The 23,151-nt window shown below is 43.1% G+C and overlaps 2 protein-coding genes across 3 annotated transcripts in view; one reads left to right on the forward strand and one right to left on the reverse strand.

Moving 5' to 3' along the window:
* Positions 1-5,626: 5,626 nt before the first annotated feature.
* Positions 5,627-13,877, reverse strand: LOC308286486 (pyruvate dehydrogenase [acetyl-transferring]-phosphatase 1, mitochondrial-like; the record flags this gene model as incomplete). The annotated part of the gene is made up of 8 exons (XM_080727525.1): positions 5,627-6,119; positions 7,671-7,927; positions 9,293-9,610; positions 10,784-10,899; positions 11,766-11,933; positions 12,174-12,262; positions 12,530-12,716; positions 13,707-13,877. The coding sequence occupies 8 exons, from the start codon at positions 13,875-13,877 to the stop codon at positions 5,842-5,844; spliced, it is 1,584 nt and encodes a 527-aa protein (XP_080583651.1). The 3' UTR covers positions 5,627-5,841.
* The window catches only part of nfs1 (NFS1 cysteine desulfurase), a 14,455-nt gene continuing 5,160 nt past the window's right edge, over positions 13,857-23,151 (forward strand). Inside the window, exons 1-8 of one of the 2 annotated variants that reach the window (XM_080727527.1) lie at positions 13,857-13,918; positions 19,678-19,754; positions 19,875-19,991; positions 20,456-20,539; positions 21,112-21,264; positions 21,440-21,533; positions 22,451-22,585; positions 22,896-23,053. In XM_080727527.1, the coding sequence (XP_080583653.1) occupies positions 19,728-19,754; positions 19,875-19,991; positions 20,456-20,539; positions 21,112-21,264; positions 21,440-21,533; positions 22,451-22,585; positions 22,896-23,053 (768 nt within the window). In that variant the 5' untranslated portion in view covers positions 13,857-13,918; positions 19,678-19,727. Of the gene's footprint in view, positions 13,919-18,015; positions 18,272-19,677; positions 19,755-19,874; positions 19,992-20,455; positions 20,540-21,111; positions 21,265-21,439; positions 21,534-22,450; positions 22,586-22,895; positions 23,054-23,151 lie in introns of those variants that run through there. The other variant, XM_080727526.1, reaches the window with a different exon arrangement.

Genomic DNA, 23,151 nt, shown 5'->3' on the forward strand with positions numbered 1-23,151 from the left:
TTCCTCTGCCTAGTGGAAATGCGTGCAAATTATCACAAATCACATGCAGTGTTTGTGATTTGAAGCATTTTGTTCAAAACGGAGCACTCCTACAAACTTTGGAAGCTAATGTCCATGTGAAAAATGTGGGCAGAGGTTCTGCTCTGGCATCCAGGGGGAGTGTGCAATTTCGCTGCCATCAGTGCCGGAGATGAGCTGTTCAGACGGATAGACTGGTGCAAAACCAATACCAGCCCACTCACCCTCAAACACACCTTGGATCACAGTCACCTCCAACATTTGGTCCCGTCGCCCCCAGAGGTTTGGTCCGGTCGCCCTCAAACTTTTTCCATGTATTTTAAAACGTGTGTGTAGTCTAGTTAGTACATCTCATTATCAAATGCTCTTTGAATCTCTTGGTGGCCGACTATTCCGATTCAGACTTTTTAAATGAGAAATAAAGTATTTTAGTTTTGAATGTTTTTCCACATTTGTTATATTTTATAGTAATTCTTGACTGGCTCCTGTTTGAAACTCGTCTTTTTCGTGTTTTTTTCCAATGTTTTTCTACTCATAGCTAACTCAATGAAAACACTATTTACAGGACAATGTAAGGCTTTGAGTCATTGTTCACGTTGTGTCGCTCTGAAGGATTGTGGGGCACTCTGGTTTTGATTGTTTTTATTTTTTTTAATCCAAATAATTAAACCCTGCATTCTTTCACCAGGTTAAAATGCAACAAGGTTAAATGATGACTGATGCTTCATTATAGACCATACATTCAAATGCAGGGGTGAGGCTTTATAAATGTATAGTTTATAACCTAACCATTACACCAATGTCAAATTGTATATAAAACAGTATATCCAATCCAATTTATTTGTATAGCACGTTTTACAAACACAGGGTTTCCAAAGTGTATAATTTTGTTCTGATTAAATGGGTTTCATAATTTCGTTTTTGTTGATTGAAAAATAGACTCAGGGTCACAAATGTTAAACAGTTGAAATCCCCCAGCAGACGATCCAATGTCTCCCAGGCTCAGATCTGAACACGACTCCCTTTCGATCGGCCGGGGGCTGCGGAGACCACCACCCCAACCCTTCCGAATAGGACGACTGACCCATGTTCAACTGCTGTTCGCCGTTTTTCTCCACTTCGGCCTTCAAAGTTCTCTTTTGAATATTTGCTACTACCACCAAGATCTGCACCCGCTGGCTTCCGTGCCACCTCGGCGGCCCTCCTACTTGTTGCGGTGTAGCCCTCATGGCATTCCGGTCAGGTAAGGGTCCATCGCTCCAGTGCCATCCATTTTGCTAAGGAGTAGTTACACACTCCTTAGGGGATTCCAACTTCCATAGCCACCGTCCTGCTGTGAGTGCTGTCAACCAACACCTTTTGTGGGGTCTGATGAGCGATTACTTTGAGTGTTTGATTAGTCTTTTGCCCCTATACTCAGGTCAAACAACCAATTTGCACGTCAGGACGTGCAAATTGTCAGGACTCCAGAGTTTACTTCGATTTTTCCATGCCCAGCCATAGTTCACCATCTTTCAGGTCCTTCACTTTGACTTTGCCACGGGGTTGCGAGCGAGCCCTTCGACTCGTGCACAAGTTAAACTCCTTTTGGTCCGTGTTTCAAGGTCTTCAGGTCTGGTGGGTAGCCGACATCGTCGCCGACCCCTAGCGCCCACTGTGCGAGGGCCGGTCCCCACCTGGGCGGTGCCATGTCATAGTTCCGACCTCCCATTTTTCCGACCTCCCGACCTCAGTAAAACTAACGCTGGTAAATGCTAACCTGCCGACGCTGGTGAATGCTAACCTGGTGAGTAGCTAGCCTGCCGACGCTGGTGAATGCTAACCTGGTGAGTAGCTAACCTGCCGACGCTGGTGAATGCTAACCCGATGAATGTTAACCTGGTCGGACTATTGAGAGGTCGGACTTATGATCAGTCCCCGCCCGGGCGGCCCAATGCGGTCAGGACGCACTGGAGACAGTTAGTCCAGGTTGACAGTCACACCAGGGGCGGGGGAGAGCCCTGTCCAGCACGCCATGGGCGATCATCTGAGGATGCCCACCATTGCGTGATATGGCGATGCACCCATAGATACCAGAGTCTCGCCCAGTGCTCTCAGTAGACCTCAAGGTCAAGGTCTCAGTCTTCTTCTATTTATAGTATTTATTAATTCCCAAATGGGTTGAAAGTATTTATTCAACAGTATATAGGCAAACAGTAGAAGAATAGCTTATGCATACCAGGCAGAATGGGCAGAAATAACCATTTTGGGGTTTTATTTTCAAGGGGTGGGGGGTCATTTGCAAGTTACAGAGTTACTTTTGGTGTTAATCATGTCCTAAATGGGTGTGTTCAAATTTTAGGTTGGATGTTTTATGTTGTCTTACCTAAAATGCAATTGGTCACATCTACTCTCACTAGGGTGTCTGTCTGTAGCTTCCCCCTCCGCTTGCCAGCGGTAGCAGGGCTCTCGATCTATTTCCTATGACAAGAGGTTATCGAAGCAGAATCGAACAGGGCTACTACATGGCACGCGACAGAAATATAAATGTTAATCTAGTGATCTAGTTCCAGGTTTCTGTGTTGTTAGGAGTAAAACATATTGTAATAGTTTGTTCCTCAGTAATTTGTTTACGTTTTTATGTGTTTCTACTGAAGCTTTGTAGAAAGTAGTGCTTCTACAAGCAAACACATCAGAGCATGCAGTGCAGGTGGTTTCAGAGTTACTTTGAAACAAGAGTTACAACTATTAATTAATTGTGAAAGAATTACAGTAATTAAATGTGAAATATAAGTTAACTCATACTTTTATTTTAAAAGCGTGTAGCCTACTCTTGAATATATAGGCCTACTTACTTTATCAAAATAAATAAAATGAGTTTAGAAACCCTGACCATTGACTTAGATATTAATTTTAATTCAAGAATTTAGGCCATAAGTGGGACTATTTATTTGTTTTTAATTATTTTTCACAAGTAGAGGGGGGTGCACCGTTCCTGGAGGTACTGCAATACCAGGTCGATGCGTGGAGTGGACGGAGCAAGCCCCTATTCCATCTCCCAGTTCCAAAAATCAATTTAATATATGGTCCCCGGGTAGGGGACGTATCAGATATTAAACTGATAAGAACAGATACTACACTTGATCTTAGCCAAAAGGCCGAGAAGCGATACCTACAATGGGTTAGGACAAGGGTAAAAAGTCCCAGCAATAACTACTACTGAGGTGGATTTGTGTATATTTTAAGCGTCACGTCACATACGTAGATGTGAGCAACGCTCTTCAATATGGATGCATAATGATGTCTCGTGACATTGCCATTATCATATAATTAAAGAAATAAACTAGTAAATATTGTAGCCCCATTCATACTTCGTCACACGATGGTGTCGCACGTAAAAATAGCAGACCTACAAGCCCACAGTGCGAGACTTGCACGACGTGTTGTGGGCTTGGAGGTCTGCTATTTTCGGCACGGAGCACAAAATGTGTCTCGGCGCTTCCAAGTTCCTGGTCACATGGTTCACCATAAACCAATAACAATTCTAGTAGACCTGGACGATCAAAATGCTGTTTAAAGAAATGGCATGATGAAAGTTGTATTCATTATCTAAAATACAAAACTAGGAAGGATTAATTCACGTGTGTATTAGAGTGTAGTTATTATACATTAATTATCTGTACAGCATTAAGCGTGTGATTCGTTTTCAACGTATTTAGCAACAAATAAGCGTTTGCAGCGCCGTCTGGTGGAGAATAATGGTAACAAGAGCAAGGCGCCGTTTTTCTGGGCCAGATTTACATCACAATAGATACATTGGCGGCCCCATTCATACCTCTACCAAGCTACAAAAGCTGCCGACTGTGCATATCAATGGACCATGTGTGACCTGTTAATTATTAGGCTAGGCTACTGTAGTCTGTAACTGCGTATAGGCTACTGTCAGATGTCCTGAAGTAGTCCAAAAGAGAAGGGATAATAGGCTTTATACTGTACAGTGTCGGAATGTCGGTTTAGTAGGTTACTGGATAATGAGCCAATGTTTAAACAATAACATAATAATAATAAACTGTACATAAACATCAAGATTGTATTTTTTTAACCAAATGAACTGCTCAGGCTCAATAAGACCAAATTAACTTACAAGCGATGAACCTCTTAAGCAAGCACGAAAGAAAGCGGGAAAAGTCAAGGCTGAGTTGTGCTGAACACACATTTTACTGAACCTCGTGGCCTAGACTAGAGGCTAGAGCTACAACCCAGTTATGGCTAACAGCTGTGTAGACCTAATTGAAAAAATGTCATGTGACTAGCAGCCAATAGAATAAATGTTCAACTTCAATGTGTAGGAATTAGGAAATAGCTGCAGTAGCCTATCTGAAACATATTTTGTGTATCACATAACCATATAGTCTTCTTCATTTAAAAACATATATACAGACTCCACACAAAACTGCCTTGGCTAATAAAATGGTAGCCTATTCCCACTGGAGTTTCCTGTGATGGGCTCATCATGGGGAGCAGTGTTATTGGTGATTCAATGTTTGGGGGGGACGCAATTTGAATGAAGTGGGGTCACACGCACGTCACTTAACACCTACATTACAAGAGTTAACAAGTTCAGACAGTGGTCAGTCCATCGATATGCATACAGGCTCGTTCCTTTGTTAAATCACCTTCTGTGACTGTGACACTAAACGTTGTCGAGGTGTGAACTTGGGGGTTGATGCATGCTGTGCGCGTGAGAGGCGTGTCATTGGCGTGTATCAAAACAGCGGCGCAGTTCGGCCAGAGACGCCCCTCTTAAAAAAAACTGTTAAAGCCTGCACTTGACACTTTTGTGCTGTGCTCAAAATAAACTTGACACTTGTACTGTGAAAGGCCTCTCATTTTATTTATCTTCTTTGCTGGGTGTTTTTAATGGGTTGGCATGGTACAAAAGAGAAATTCGAATTAGTGAAAACGGCTCACAACACACTTTGAAAAGATAAAAAAAATATACTGTCTTGTTTTGTTCACTACTAGAAAATACAGACATAACTTAGAAAATGCAGACATGAAACTATTAAGGAAACCGGCATAAAATGTGAATTAACGTTCATACTCAGCATTTCCTTAGCCTCGTACCCGCCCTCTTCCGGAAACCATTTCATTCCTGGATAACGGAAGTTGGTCGTTTAGGCTAGCATTTCCTTGAAACTTATTCGAATTCGCCTTTACTTTAACATTAAAACCCGAACTACTGTCATACTCAAGATAACTTATAACGGGCTTAGGCCAATCAGAGGCAAGCGGAACGAGAGGGGCGTCTCCACTGGCCGAACTGCGCCGCTGTTTTGATACACGCGTGTCATTGGTCAGAAAAGATACGGACAGCGTGTACACGCGTGACCGGACCAATGCAACACTGATGGGGAGGGAGTTAGCTGAGAACATGGTTGGCATTCTATGAACTGTCCAAAGTCTTGATCTGTTTAGGATACTTATCAGCAGGATAAACTCCAGTATCCCCTTAGCCATGAATTGTACACCAACCTACCGTCTTGACCCATGCTTTATCTTCCTAAAATTCAGAGTAGCAATTATTATACACCAACTGCGAGGCATTGAGAGCTTGTAGATCTGCTATTTTTGTCTGAAGTTCTCCTCAGAGTATAGGGATGCGAGGGTTCAATTCATTTAAAATAATTATCCTATCACACAAGGATTTGGCGGCCCCCCTGCAGTAACTCTGAGGACCCCAAGGGGTCCCGGACCCCCTGTTGAAGACCCTTGAACTAGAGCCTGTGACTCAATAACTCCACTGGATCCATTAGAACGACATGCTATAACTACAGCATGAGTCTATATTATGTCAGGTTCGTTAAGATGTATGACGGTGATGGTGATGTCATCGCGGTACATCCTGGCAAGGTTTGGCGACAGGTTGAGCATCTTGGCGAGGCGCTTCTGCTCCACCCCGCCGTACCCGTCGTTTCCCAGGGCGTGACGCAGGAGGAGAGTGGCGCAGTTCGCGTCCTCCAACGTGGGCAGGCCCCGCCCCTTCCGCTCCAACAGGAGGCGCTGTAGGCTGCCCAAGGTCGTCCCAGGGTCAGGGGAGAGTGGTTGCTGCCAGCGGAGACCTGGGAAACGGGAAGGAAACCATATATCTCCATGTTTAATCTTTTATCATTTTAATAAATTAAGCCCCCATTTTATACTTCATCATGTGACACTGCCATGCAGGGTCTAAGTGCGATTCATGACACATTTGCACACTTAAATGATTGACATTTGGAGGATTCCCCTGGTAATGCTATGAACTGTGGGTAATTCCTTTGCCAAAGTCTGCATCGGTGCTGACTTAAGGCCTTTCCATACTCCGACCGAAACCGCCGTTTTCGGTCAAAAGGTCCTTTTCTACCATAAAATTATATCCCTCGGGACTTCTGAAAAGCATTGGACCGAACGAGAGTTCGGAAATTTGCACGTCGGAAAACACAACTCACCGAACATTTCGGTCGAAGTATGGAGAGGCCTTTACTGAAAGGGTGCAGAAATGGACGGGCCTGAGCCCTCACGGACTTACCCATTTCAATTGGAACAGCCTCACTGACTTAGTGACTTCCCGTGAACGCGCGTGAAAGTCAGTGAGTCAGTAAGGGAGCGGATTGGAATTGGGCCATTATAGTTCACAATCGTTTGTATAACAACACGGCACTCTGCTGTATCTGTGATTGGTCATATGCTGCAAACACTGTCTCTGTAGTGAACACGCTCATAGCTAGATGCGATGCGACACATTGTGAGCTTGTAGATCGGATATTCTCAAAACATTTGCATATATTTGGAACTTGTGTAATGGGACATTTTGCACAATGACTACTTTTACTTTTGGTACTTTGAGTATGTTTTAATGCCGATACTTTTGTACATTTAAAATACAGGACTTCTATTTGCAACAAGAGTATATATTTTCTTTTTTTTCATAATTCTTATCCCACGAACTTTGTAACCCATTTTTTCACCCAGTGCCAATTGCCTATGCTGTAATCCTGGGCTCTGCTCTCCCTCTGCCGCGCCTGGGGAGACAACGGACTGACCTCATGCTTCCTTCTATGCATGAGTAGTCCAAGTTGCTTCTTTTTACCTGACAGGGGGGACTTCCCCGGTTTGGACGTAGCACGTGGAAGGAACACGTTATCTAAGTCCCTCCTGTCAGGTGAAAAGAAGCAACGGTGCCATGGCATTGGTCCGAAGGTTCATTAGTCCGAAGGTTCATTAGTCCGAATCTGTTAAGAATACTATGCCTAACCCTAACCTTAACCTCAGTAACCCTAACTAAATTCGGACTAATGAACTTTCTGACTAATTAACCTTCGGACTTCCACGTTCCTTTCCCCTCCATCAGGCGCCCCGGCTGGCCAGGGGGAGGCATTATTGAGACCAGGATTACTGCATGTTTTTGTGAGGGTATCTACCCTAGGACAGGCTAGGAGACACGGGGAAAACATGCAAACTCCACACAGAAAGGCCCTTTTGTCAACCCCACCTAGGGTGTGGGCACAGAACATATCTACTTTGCAGTAGATATGTTCTTTGCAGTAAAGTAAAACATATGAGTACTTCTTCCATGACTGGTGATGATGCAAACAAATAAATACAAATGGATTAAGCCACTGGAATAGACTGACCAGTGAGTTGCTCTCCAACCAGCTGCACTGCAGTCTGCCTGTGCATCAAGTCCCACAGTCCGTCTGTGGCCATGATGAGGAACTTGTCCTGGGGTCTGACGTGGTGTCTGGTGACCTCAGGGTGGGCCGTCAGGTACGGAGGCGTGTGGTAGTGCTGAGTCACCGCTCTGCGGAATGCCACGCTCATGGCCGCAGCGACCGCCTCGGGTCTGCTGCTCTCATACATCCTGCCAAGAGCCTCCTTACTCCACTTAAACCTGGAGATTAGAAATGATACTGTACATAGGGCTGTCACAATTATTACATAATCCTTGTCTAATCATGTTTTTTTTAAATAATCGTGATTATTTTTCATAATCGTCATAATCTTTCCATGTTGAAAAATGTTCATATATTTAAAAAAAAGTCAAAAATAGTGGAAATAGCAGATCTACAAGCTCACAACGCGTCGCGATAGATCTGCTATTTCCACAATCAATGTTCTTTTTTAAGTATAAAGTTGTCAAATATGTCAGTAATTTCTTTGTATACTTAGGTTATGTATCATATCTACCATGTGTAACTTCAAAGCTTAAAAGCCAAACAGAAATGTAATTGTCAACAACAAAAACACAATTAAATCGTTAATCGCAATTATTTGAGTGACAATTAATCGTCATGTAAAATGTCATATCGTGACAGCCCTAACCGTACATGTCCATTACAGATTATACATGTAGATTACAGATTAAACCTGTAGATCAGGTCTTCAACCTTTCCTGGCCAAGGACCCCTTAGTTCAGAGAGAGATGAAGCAGGGACCCCCACAACCTTTTCATAGATTCCAATAGCGAGATTTCCCCATTCCATATAGTTTCATCGTTTGACAGCACAATAATCAGTGTATTTTGGATTCATGTCAATTTGTGTTTTCAGATATTTAGCCACTTGAGCTGTCATTACCTAATAAACTTGACCTTTTACTCTGTACTTAGTCTGCTCTTTCTCCCCTCTATTAATGTTTCAGACGGATGTGACTGACAAACAGGGATGTCTGGTCATAATACCATTCTCCCTTGCAGTCAGATGTGCACTATTAGCCCACTGGTTCTCAAAGTGGGGTCCGGGGACCACCAGAGGTCCAAAATGGACTGACATTGTAAATTGTATAGAGTAGTCTACTGTGCTCTAATGCAGTGGTTCTCAACCTGTGGGTCGGGACCACAAATTATTTTGGGGGGGTCCCCAGATGATTAACATAATGTGAAATATTGTTTTCTCTCTCAACAGTAAACAAACCAACATAATGTTTAAGTATATTTATACATTTCTAAAGTGACATTGTATGGACTTTACCTCTAAAATGACATTAAACATTGGCCAAATTGTCAAACATTAGAGGCAGAAATTGTGAAAATAGCCGATCTACATGCTCACAACGCCTCGCAAAGCGAGGCGTTGTGAGCATGTAGATCGGCTATTTTCACAACAGAACTATGTCATACAAAATGTAATAATGCCTCAACTCTTAGTGCTCGTCATGGTGGGGGTCCCCAGTTAAAATATGATTATTTAGGGGGTCACGGCCTGAAAAGGTTGAGAAACACTGCTCTAATGTATTCTTTACAAAATAGTAATCAAACCTGACGTCTCCAAATGCCCTCAGTGGCATCAGCATGCCCAGCAGACGGTCGTGTCGGACTACCGTTCGGTGCTCCGAGGGAGGGTGCTCTCCCAGAATCCTGTGCAGCTCGTCGGGGTTGTGGGCGGTGTGGTCCTGGGTCAGCGGCAACGCCGACCAGCGTCCGTCAGACTCCTGGACCCCCAGCAGGGCCCGGCTGTCCCCCGCGTTGGCCACGTGCAGGACCCCCTGGGAGAGGTGAGCCACGCAGGCTGTGCTGCCAGACAGAGCCACGCGGAGAGGAGAGGACACTCTGGGACTGTCCCCTGCAGGGACACGTCTGAGGCAAAGGACAGACACGCAATATTAAAGGACCACGTCATTTTCAACCTATCTTCATCTAATTGTCCTCACTAATGCATCATGATATGGTACCAGTGTTAGGGCTGTCACAATTATTACATAATCGTCTAATCGTGATTATTTGACATTATCGCAATTATTTTGTCATAATCGTCATAATCGTGAATGTTGAAAAATGTCAGAAATAGTGGAAATAGCAGATCTACAAGCTCACAACGCGATCGGCTATTTCCACTATCAATGTTATTTTTTAAGTAGTAAGTCGTCAAATATGTCAGTAATGTATTTGTGTTTAGGTTATGTATCATATCTGCCATGTACAACTTCAAAGCCTAAAAGCCAAACAGAAATGTAATTATCAATGACAAAAACACAATTAAATCGTTAATCACCAATTATTTGAATGACAATTAATCGTCATGTAAAATGTCATATCGTGACAGCCCTAACCAGTGTTGTCTACTTGGGCTGTGTCTCAGAGGAGGGTTGTGTGGACACGGACAGTTCAGAATCTTGTCTGCCAGCGATGTCATTGATGGATAATCCAATCTAATGGAGACTGCAGGCTTTCTGTTCCTGGAAAGAGTTATGTTCCTGGAAAGAGTTATACTTTGTCATACAACAGTGTTGTTTGCCAAAAAACAACAGTGCGACCTGTAACAGCATGCAACATGCTTTGAGCTTGTAGATCGGCTATTTTCAGCAAGCAATAAGCATTGGGTATACTTGTTAGCGCAGCAACCTATTCAGATAGATCATTGATGTCTGAATAAGAAAATCCAATCTTTTCTCTTGCAAGTGGGCGTTTATTTTGCATTATTTAAATTGCTGTTTGTGTTATGACTATGTTGTTCATGCACACAGAGCATGATTATGAGGCTGATGAAGCAACATAATATATTTTTTTCTAAATACAGTTGATTGATTTTACAACATAAATAAAACCATCAACCTGCATGAAAGAGACATTACCAAAATACAAATTTGATGTGAGTAATCACAACGCATTTCGTGCCACTGTTTGTAACAACCGTAGTGTGAACAGTCTGTCCTAAGATCGGATCTGTGAAACAAATTGGATTTGCCTGCAGTCTGAACATATCTAGTATCTGGATGTGATCTCCTCCAGTGTAAACAACATTGAGGTAACCTGTGTGAGCTGGTCCCCAGTGAGCTGGTGGCCAGGTCCAGTTGAGCCTCCAGTGAAAGGTCATTGTCCAGACGCACAAAGGCCTCCTCCAAAGCTGCGCTGACGTCTGACCCCTCCTACAACCAACCAACCCACCAATAAGAGACACACTGAATTATGATGTCATCGCAACCATGAAGTACAGGTGTGAAGGTGTTCAGTTTTCTTTTGTGAGGAGAAAAAAGCAGCTTCAGTTTTCCCTGTAGGAGACGGCCTTCCTCCAGTCATGATGGTGGGCCTTACGCACACCAAGACCCGTCCCCACTCGATCACTTTACCCCACCTTTAAATTGTGATAATTGATATACACATTATAATAACACATTATAATCACAGAAAAATATTAATAGTGTACTTGTGGCTCCCCTGGGTGGGTCCCAAACTTACACAAATATTATGAATGAACAACTTAAGCAGTGAAAATAGATGCACTGATATGAAAAAGATAATGCACTTTGTAATTTGCTCTTTTTCTTCTTCTAGAGCAGGGGTCTTCAACGTTTTCAGGCCAGGGACCCCCAAACTGATGGGGAGATGGAGCAGGGACCCCCTACCACCTCGTAGGGTGGGGGGGTCGGGGCTACGACATATTTTTTATTTTAAACATGTACAAGTTACAGCGAGCAGGGTGGGCCGTACCACTACCATTTCTAAACATACTACTTATTAACTGAGAACCAATGTCAATAATATCAACAATCTGTCAATTGCATAGTAATCATGTATTCAAGCTATTAAAAATGGATAGAATCATGATTTATTTTGTAACAAATGTGAAAAATGAAAAAAAAAAAAAAAAAAAAAAAAAACATTTTTGAATTTTTTTTTTTTTTTCATAATAATTTCGCGGACCCCCTGCAGTACCTCCGCGGACCCCCTAGGGGTCGCGGACCCCCTGTTGAAGACCCCTGTTCTAGAGTATTTACTTGCGTGTAATACTGACCGTGTCCAGCAGGGCGGTGTCTTCCTGTGCGTCCTGCAGCAGGTCCTGCCAGAACATCCTCAGCCTGGAGTACATCAGTGGTTGGTGAGCTCTTCCACTCGTCTGCTCCCTGGGCTGCTGGTAGAACTCCAACAGAGGAGGCACGGGCCTCGACTCCTCCACTGCTGACTGCACACACACACACACACACACACACACACACACACACACGCCCGCGTGCATGTAAACAAAATTTAACCTTGCTATTATCCCTAGTAGCACAAACAGTTACAGCTGAGGATGTGAGCCACTCTGCTACATAATTTCTGCCAGTCATTAAAATATATATATATATATATATATATATATATATATATATATATGGAGATAAAAGGTTTCTGCCTAAACAAAACAATGAAGCTGTCTCACCTCTATCTCCTGTAGTGTCTTTAGCGGAAGCGTTGCCACTTGTATGTAATAGAAGAGTCTGTGACTGACTGCCTGGGCGCAGGCAGCACCTAGACAGACAGACAGACAGACAGACAGACAGACAGACAGACAGACACAAAGACAGTTCAGGTGCCATGGACACACAGCAGTTTATGTTACTTACAGCTATAGATACAGTGAGTGCATTTAGAAATACAAAGATACATCCATAGGAAGAGTAACATCATCGAACAATTATTAACACAAGTATACAATATCATCCTGCCCAATGAACAACATTAAAGACACCACACACCAGCAATAATTGATTCAATAAAATAAAAACCTATACATGCCTGCATGTCCATCAAACACCCCAAACAGCAGAGCTCCGCCCCCTACGCTCCTTTGCCCGCCCAACAGGCAGGACGCGCTGCCGCGACTGTCCTCACACGGCTGATTGGCTGACAACAGGTTACTATGGAAACCCTGAGCACCGTGGGAGGCTGGGCCTCTGGGGAAGGTGTGGCTGTACTCGTTGGCCTGGCAATGGATTGATGGACAATTACACAAACAACTTATCTAGAGTGACGTACAATAAGCAAGGTAATCACATAGAATGAGAGACTGTGTAGTAGTAGTGCCTCAAGAAACTAGGATCCCAGGTAAACCCTGAAACTAGAATCAAAAATCAAAAAAACAACTTCACATTGAAACTCTTTAGGGCTAACCAGGTAAACATTGAACCAAGTATAAGTATGTGTTTAAATAAATAAATGCTATCGAATTTACATTTCTGTGGTTAAAAACAAAACAAAAACAAAGCTAAACAAACGTGAACAATTGACCAAGATGGTCATCACTTGTCATGTCTTGGTTAGTTGCTAACATCGATCGAGGCAGAAGTTGGCCAGAAGGGGTACAGATTGCTAAACGGTCAGGTGGAGTCTAAAGAGGAGAGGGCTTGGGGGGTGAGGTGGAGTCTTCATGAGTCGGCAGTTCTGACTGTTCTGAATGGGGATTTGGAAGTTTGCTCCACTGTTTGGGAACCATGAGGGAGAAAAGTCTAGGATGTGTGGAGCGTTGTCCAAGCTCTTTTTAAGCCCAGTCCACACCAACGAGTTGCATCTTTCAACTAGTCGCAGGGTCTGAATTGAGCAGTTGCAGGCCGGTGCAGTTTGGGGATCCAAGTGGTTGTATCGGCAAGTTGTTGCGGTGCAAATCATTGGTGTCGACTGAGCTTTAGAGTCTAGGTCCTAGACTCTTCTACAAAAAAACAGTGATGTCTTGAGATATAATATGAATTAACTTATTTTAGAGCGTTGTCCAGGGTGTTTGTATGGGAGGTTCAGACAGCTTTCCTGTGTTCGCTGATTTGTGTGAGCGGGAGAGGTTTTGGGATTGGATCAGGATTGAAGGTATGGGGGTGCCATATGCCTGTGGTTGCCTTGTAGGCCAACATCATTGTTTCGCACTCGGTGCAGGCAACAACCGGGAGCCAATGGAGAGAGAGTGATTGATTGATTTGCTGACCTTTAAGATGTGGTCGATTTGTGCTGCACTCATCTGCTCCGCCTCCTGCTTTACCCTATACTTCCTGTTCCCACTGACTACTGGGTAGTGTAGTTTGTGCAGGTGTCGGCGGGCGTGATGATGACGGCGACCCACAGTGAGACACACCCTCAATGGACACACAGCACACATCAGGACCCCTGGAGCACTGACAGTACAACATACAGTAAACAGTAAGTACACAAACAGAACAGAATCATGTGCACAAACAGGAACATGATGTTTGGCTGAACAAGTGGTTCTCAAAACATTTCTTACGTCCACGTATCTGAAAATATTTTGTTCCAGGAACCCCCATACAAGATTTGTGTTGTTAACATATTTGAAAGAATATTATACATTTCTCAAAGCATTTAAACAAAATACAGACTTATAGGGTTTAAGTAGTAACTTAGTGAAACCCATTGGCATATGATACGCACCACATTCGATATACTCTGCATACGATACACACTGCAGTGCACGCACACTGTTTTACTCACCCTTCTGTCAGTAGATGTGTGTGTCCGTGTTAACTGTAGTTAGCTTCGGACGACATGAACTCTTCCAGAGACACTTCGGAGGCACGTTTTTTCTGTGTGATATGATAACCCAGTTAAGGATGACCTTTGCCCCTCTCGTTCCAGGCAACTCTATAGATGAGTAATGTATGAACACAAACGTATCTTTAGAATAACATGCAGCAGATGCATAGTATCATTTTCCGTTGTAATATCATCTGTGAAAGAAATCTGCTTTTCTCTGGAATGCCATTCATTCATGTGACCAGTGTTGCAGTCCAAGCTATGCAGTACAATCATCTTGCATAGAGCTACAAGTATGACGTGTGTTCTGAAAGGACATTATGGGCATTATTGTGTGTGTGTGAGAGGTCTACTAACCCAGATAAAGCTGACCTTTGCCCTGTCAGTCACACGTGACATAAGCTGGTATGTCGAGGTTTTGTTCCTATATACTTAAAGGGATATTTCACTTTTGATCGTCTACTCAGGCTTTTGTGAACACCCCGGGCAGTTTTTAAGTTGCTCAATTCATATCCACCTGTTTCCGCGGGAGTTTACTGGAGATTATTTGGACCTGTTTGCACCAAACTTCCGGTTTAACAGCAGACATACAAGCTCACGTCGCGTCGCAGATGCAACCGTTGTGAGCTTGTAGATCACACTCGGCTGCAGCGCCGGAAGCTTGGTACAGCGTCTGCGCAATGCACTATGGGGCGTTGGAAACTCGTGGATACATTTTATCAGACACACCCCCTTCCTATAACCAAAAGTAACTTCAAACTCCATTTTAACCATGTTAGATTCATCGAAATCTGGTTCTGGTGACTCATATTGCCCTCCTAATACGTGAGGGTTCCATGTTTTTTCGATTACATTTTTCATTAATTCAATGTAATTCTTTTTTCAAATAAAATAAAATAATAATAATAAAAACTAGAAATACTGTTCCTTTGAAACAGTGTGGGCTCGCTTCCACCCAAAAAATAATAGTAAAAGGTGTCAAGGTCCCAGGCAATGCTCTCTTTCATTTTACTGACGGGCCCAGGCAATGCTCTCTTTCATTTTACTGACGGGCCCAGTCCGGCCTGTTCGAAGTGGAGCGGTGAATCTGAGCAGCTATACCCTGTGTACAGTACTGTACCTTACTGTACCTTACTGTACTGTACTTCGCTGTACTCTACTGTACCTTACTGTACTGTACTTGACTGCACACTACTGTACCTTACTTTACTGTAACTTACTGTACTGTACTCTACGGCACTTTACTGTACCTTACTGTACTGTACTGTACTTTACTTTACTGTACCTTACTGTACTGTACTTTACTGTACCTTACTGTACTGTACTTTACTGTACTCTGCTGTACCTTACTGTACTGTACTCTGCTGTACCGTACTGTACTGTATTGTACTTTACTGTACCTTATTGTACTGTACTTTAATGTACTCTACTGTACCTTACTATACCTTACTGTACTGTACTTTAATGTACTCTACTGTACCTTACTGTACTGTACTTTAATGTACACTACTGTACCTTACTGTACCTTACTGTACTGTACTCTGCTGTACCGTACTGTACTGTATTGAACTTTACTGTACCTTACTGTACTGTACTTTAATGTACTCTACTGTACCTTACTATACCTTACTGTACTTTAATGTACTCTACTGTACCTTACTGTACTGTACTTTAATGTACTCTACTGTACCTTACTGTACTGTACTGTACTCTGCTGTGCCGTACTGTACTGTATTGTACTTTACTGTACCTTACTGTACTGTACTTTAATGTACTCTACTGTACCTTACTGTACTGTACTTTAATGTACTCTACTGTACCTTACTATACCTTACTGTACTGTACTGTGTACTCTACTGTACCTGACTACCTTACTGTACCTTACTGTACTGTACTTTTATGTACTCTACTGTACTCGACTGTACCTTATTGAAAAGCCTGTCAACTGATATCCCTGACAACCAACAACAACCAACACAATGGCTGACTGTCCCCTCAGGCCACTGGGACCTACAGTAAAATCCTTAAATTCTATAGCCTGAAGGGACAGTCCGCCATTCCACTGGTTGCCGCCGGTTGCCAGGGACATATCACAACCAATCAGGATCCTTAAACTTTCTTCTTTTCTAGGTTAAATTTCTCTAAAACTACAAAACATTTCAAAAAGAAAAATACAAGCACACGTGTCCTCAGTAAGCTGAACACAACCATTTGAATGGTGTTGAAAGGTGTAAGCGTTTAGGAGATGAATCGCGCCAAAGTTTTGAGGAGATACACATATATATATAAATAAATAATGAAGATAACATACGTGTGCCTTCCAGGCGAGCCCACAATAAACACAGCCACCTCATGTATTAGGAGGGCAGTATGAATCACTAGAACCAGTATGAGTCGTGAGAAAACTGGTGTTAACTAAATGGTGACAGAGCTTTGTGAGAATTTCAACCGCATGAAAGAAAGACAATGGTGCATTTATATAGCGCCTTCATCCAAAGCCCTTTACAATGAGCTTTACATTTACCTATTCACACACACATTTGTGGTGTCCACTTACAGGTGGCCGTGAGTCGCTGCACAACCATCATTTTGCGACCGTCAGGTCGCAGTTATTATCAAAACCTCCACCGGCTGTCAGTCTGTCAGTCACGTCACGTCACGTCACGTCACGTCACACTTTTCCCCTACTCATATCTCCGCCACCGTTGCCCCTATCCATGCCAAACATTGCACACACACTCCTTGGCTGCCAAACCACAACCTCCACCCCTCATTTCTCACATAGCCCTCTTCTAGCGCCACCATGAGGCAGATTCTTGCAAAACACATTTTTGGACACTGCTCCTACAGATTTCGCCCTAAAATCACGCAAAGTGGTACACAGTATGTCTACAGTCATGTCATCAACATGGATCTGTCCCATTTAGCGTCACCATCAGGCCGATTTTCGCTAAACACATTTTTGGACACTGCTCCTACAGATTTTGCCCTAAAATCACGCAAAGTGGTACACATGTCTAGAGTCATGTCATCAACATGGATCTGTCCCATTTAGCGCCACCGTCAGGCGGATTCTTTCAAACACATTTTTGGACACTGCTCCTACATATGACCTGACGGTAGCTTATCTCCTGATTAGGGAGTCTTCTTTAAAATGCACAGTAGCAGTGCTGTAAGGTAATAATCTCTATATTTTGTGAGAATAGAACTCTTATGTTTGCTATAAGGTGCTGTTTATGTATCCTGCCGGCTGCCGGTCTTATCTACAGTAGACAAGGACATTGATTTGCCATGCCTAAAATTAATCCTAAAGCTACATTTATAGCATACAATTATGTTACTCACACTTATTATAATAATTATTATTGGAATTCAGATAAATATATAAACTAAAACGTCATTATGTTATTTGTGTCATTCTATGACAGTTGTACAAGTTGGTAATGCAAACTTATTCCATTATTTCAGCAGTGAAAACCAAAACAGCTTTTAGCTCCGCCCCAAAACAACACGAACATCCAGGAACAACCAATGAGAAGAGAGAACGCAGTTCCCCGGGATAAGTGTTTCCGGTTCTTGCGTTCTTGTGTAAGAGGAGTCAAGTCAGCATGATTCAGCACAATACACCTGCCTTCAAAGTAAAAGTATAACGCATGTTGTGAGACGACGTTCTCTGCCATGGCTCGTCTCTATCGCTCTACCAGTAACGTTTTATTTTTAAAGTTAGGACCGGAACTACACTTTTTCAATGTGGTGGACTTGACAGAATGTTATTGACGTTTCCTCCAGTTCTGAACCACACTGACTGAGAACGACATTACAGCGTTATAGAACGTTGCGCTGTTTCATTACAACCTCCTAACCTTGTGTTCAGCTCTCAACTCGTACTGTTAAGTTGAGTTTGCTTATTTGTTGTGATGTTGTCTCCGGGGAGGACGCTGCTGTCCTCTGTCAGGAGGTTCTCTGTCCTCTCAGTCAGATATGGACCGACGCAACAGAAAGGTAAAGCAATCAATCAATAATTGATCATAATTAACGACTATACTGCTCATTGAGTGGTTGTCTGAAGAATTTCTCGTTTCCTGGCTGCACATTTAGCCTATTTCTGTTGCATGTTTTCAATGCAGGCTACTTTCGTTCACGTAATGCGATGTGGAAAAACAGATACGTAACGATGGAATATTGACTGTATCAGAATGTGTCGCGGAACCACATTTGACAACATGTTGTGCGGTGCCAGGGACCCCCATACAAGACAAACATTTTAAATTTCCCCAAAAAAGTTATTATTATTTGTATTTTTAACAGCATATCTAAGAACTCACAACGCATCATCAGTGATTTTGATGCAACATTAAGTAATCATCAAGCTGGGAACCTCCCTGGAACTGCATAAGGACCTCTGGATGTCCCCGGATGACCTGCACTTTTTTGAACCACTGGTCTGTAGGGCTGAAACTATAGATAGACTGAAAGTTCTACTTGTCAATCAGTAGCCTAGGGGTCCTACTGAGACCAGGGTCTACATTTCTCAATGGAAGAGTAGGGAGGGAGAACACATCCAACCACTGCACATTGTAGGCCTACTAGTTGTATATACTCTACCATACAGATTGATTCATTAAAATATGTTTTCGAGTGCAGCTTTAAGTAAAGGATGATTAACATATTATTTAGTAAGAGATTCCTAACTAGTTCGCATGGAGCTATTCATCTTGAACGGTGCAGTTACTTTTTAGAAGGACATCAACAATGTAATCTGTAAATTGTTGTGAAACTTCCTGAGCACATTCATGCTGCCTGGAGAGCAACTTGAGCACCACACAAAATGTCAACTTGGTGACCACAGGATAATTCCTCATAACAATGGCACAATACTAGTTTTGTTGACCCCCATAAGGGCCAACCTCAGGCCAACATTCTCTTGTAGTGCCACCCTCAGGCCAACATTTACACTTCTTTCTCTGTTTCAAAGACACATCCTGGTATTTTAGTGCTGTGTCTGATAGTTATCCACTGATAAATAGGCCAGTCACAAGTATCACATAATCGTCTAATCGCAATTATTTGACATACCGCAATCGTCGTTTTCGTTTCCATGTTGAAAAATTGTCATATATTTAGTGGTAATAGCAGATCTACAAGCTCACAATGCGACACATGAATTTGTAGATCGGCTATTTCAACTATCAATGTTCTTTTTTCATGTATACAGTTATTTATTTGTAGGTTACCGTATGTTTCATATCTGCCATTTGCAACTTTAAACTAAGCCTACAAGCCAAACAGAAATGCAATTGTCAACGATAAAAACACAATTAAACATCATGTAAAACGTCATAATCGTGACAGCCCTACTGATAATAATGATGATGATAATAATATTATTATTGCTATTTATTGTCCAGAGGTGATAAAGAGTCGAGACCTGGAGAGAGATGAACTTCGACCTCTCTACATGGACTTCCAGGCCACCACCCCCATGGTAACTGTCACTGTCACTCAAATGGCTTTTACATCATGCTATCATGCGGATGCTGTTTGTTTTCATTCATGTGTGTGTGTGTGTGTGTGTGTGTGTGTGTGTGTGTGTGTGTGTGTGTAGGACCCCAGAGTGCTGGATGCGATGTTGCCCTACCAGGTGAATTACTATGGCAACCCTCACTCCAGGACACACGCCTACGGCTGGGAGAGTGAGAGCGCTATGGAGAAAGCAAGGAAGGTACGCACAGTCACATACACACACACACACACATGCACGTTGGACACACATCAAGTATAAATATAGGAAGATTAAGGTCTAATAGGTTTCACACACTAACCTTTATTACATGTAATTAAACTTCCGACATGTTTTGTACTTGTACTGCGTCTATTTTTCTCTTAACTGGTGGAGAGACAGTGAGAGCTGTTCCTTATTATTAGCTGATTAGTTTTCATTCGATATTTGTCAAAGTTCTGCTTTTTTTGCACGCCAGCACTGTACTACAATGTATACCACAGGGCATACGTTTTATCTTTATACTGTTTATAATGTTCATGTTATTTTAATATGTATGTTTATATTGTCGATCATTTTTTTCCAGAAGATGTTACAGCTTGTGTGATGGAATGTAACCCAGGGCTCTTCACGTGTGTGTGTGTGTGTGTGTGTGTGTCTGTGTGTGTGTGTCCATGTATATATAGCAAGTAGCAGATCTCATTGGAGCAGATCCCAGAGAAATCATCTTCACCAGTGGAGCCACGGAGTCCAATAACCTGTCAATCAAAGTAAGACTCCTTCACGTGCTGTGCCATCTTGTAGATGTGGTATTTTGGGCTTGTGACACAATTGTATTATGAAGTTTAATTGGGCACAACGCTGCCACCAGAGAGCCAGCTGCACTGGAAGAAATACATTTAAAAGACTCCTTACAGAAGTCAGAGATGTAGATTATACATCTTTAATAAGAGTAAGTACTGCAAAGCGGAATGCCCGCAACACTCCAGATTAAACAAAAGTCTCAACGTGCACGGCTCAACAATGTTGTGCCGTTTTATTTACCTCTCCACAGACAGAGCAACGCAGACACGTTTCAACCTAACAGGTCGTCCAAGCTAATTGAATCTAAAGTTATTATGCTGAAATAGAAGACATTGTTCTTGCATTTATCGACAAAATTCCCCCCCCCCCCCCCCCCCCCCTCTAAATTACCAAATCTGCCTACCAATGACGTCACATCATAATGAGTGTTAGTGAGGACCAATTATACTGATGTCAGCTAACTGGTGGCAAAATACACACAGTTATTTGGATTCTAGTTCAGTTTCCTGTTGTGTCTTCCCATGGTGCTTTGGGGCAGGGTGTGGCGAGGTTCTACAAGGCTAAGAAGCGTCATGTGATCACCACCCAGACGGAACACAAGTGTGTCCTGGACTCCTGTCGGGTTCTGGAGTCTGAGGGATTCAGAGTCACGTATCTACCTGTCCAGACCAACGGCCTGGTGGACATGAAGGTACGCACTCACACGCACACACACACACCTATGAACGCACGCTCGTTCGCGCAAGTGCACAAGGTCAATAGTATATTTTTTTAGTTTTGTTTAGTTTAGAAAATGAAAGGGAAAATAAAATAAAAACATGAATGTAAAGTGATACGTTTTTCGAAATCTTTGCATACATATGTAGCTCCTGGAAGAGTGTATGGGACCAGACACCTCTCTGGTGTCGGTGATGACCGTCAACAACGAGATCGGAGTCCTGCAGCCCATCAAGGAGATAGGTAACCATGGCAACGCATCATCACCATGACAACACAAATTTAACAACACTATAGAGAAACAAAGTCTGATGTAATTTACGCATCCTACCTGGGTCACATCCCCCCCCCCCCCCCATTCAGAATTCCAATAGACTTGTTTAATATTGCGTCAAATAAGAACTGTGTTCCAAAAATAAACAAATGATCCTGCATCAACTGACGGTGAGAAAACGCAAATTAGTTACTGTACATGCCGCAGAATTCGTTACATTTTCGCCAGTCACTCAAATATGAGTGACTGACTATCGTAAACGTTACAGAGCCTCCTCCATGACAATATCACAGAGACAGTTTGTTTACTTTTGGAACACAATGCTTATATGAGACGATTTTAAGATGACCCAAAGTTATTTTCCATAGAGAAATTACTTCTGCGGCCTCCTCGAAGAGGTGATTAACGCCAAAAAGGGCAAAGGACAAGGTCACAGTCGACGGCAAGGTCAAAATGATATCATGAAATGACGAAGTATGGTTCTTTTCGCCTAAGAAGGGTGACCCAGAACAAGTTCAGAGTTCTCAGTTCCAAGAACAGTACTACTTCCTGAGCAGGATGTAGTTACTAGTAGCCTGTGTGTGTGCGTGTGCGTTTGTGTGCGTGCGTGTGTGCGTGCGGGCCCATGCACACACATTCTGGCAGAGAATGGGATTAAAAGTTGGTAATTGGTTTTATTAATCTAATTAAACCAAAATATTACAAACCATATTGTTAAACAACTCTCCTCTCCCCTCCTCATCACCTTGTCTCCTTTTCTCTCATCTCTTCTCGTCTCATCCTGCCCTCATCTCTCCTCTCTGGTCTCCTCTCCCCTCCTCATCTCTCCTCCTCTCCTCTCTTGTCTCCTCTCCTCCTCTGTGGTCTCCTCCTCCTGTGTTCTCAGGTCAGTTGTGTCGTAGTAAGGGAGTGTACTTGCATACGGATGCAGCTCAGGCTGTGGGGAAAGTTCCCATGAACGTCACTGACTGGAAGGTGGACCTCATGTCCATCAGTGGACACAAGATCTACGGCCCTAAAGGTTGGTTTAACTCACTCACTCACTCACTCACTGACTCACTCACTCACTCACTGACTCAGTCACTCACTCACTGACTCAGTCACTCAGTCACTCAGTCACTCACTCACTCACTCACTCACTCACTGACTCACTGACTCACTCACTCAGTCACTGACTCACTCACTCACTCACTCACTGACTCACTCACTCACTCACTCACTCACTCACTCACTCACTCACTCACTCACTCACTCACTCACTCATTCACACACTCACTCTTACTGCTGCTATTACAACTGTTCCTCCTACTAATGAGGTGCGTTTGTTTCAGGTGTAGGAGCTCTGTACGTGCGTCGCAGACCCAGGGTGCGCTTGGAGCCCTTACAGAATGGCGGTGGCCAGGAGAGAGGCCTGCGCTCTGGGACAGTTCCCACCCCTCTGGCTGTAGGCCTGGGAGCCGCCTGTGAGGTGGCCATGCAGGAGATGGAGGTAGGAAAACTAACGCACTCAAACTCATCTAACACACCTAAACATTGCCTTCATCTACTGTAGGGCTGGGTGGTGTTAACAGTCTGATGTCAGTGGCT

This window comes from Nannobrachium achirus (genome assembly GCF_963921795.1).
Source record: "Nannobrachium achirus genome assembly, chromosome: 6".
In the NCBI taxonomy this organism is placed as follows: Eukaryota; Metazoa; Chordata; class Actinopteri; order Myctophiformes; family Myctophidae; genus Nannobrachium; species Nannobrachium achirus.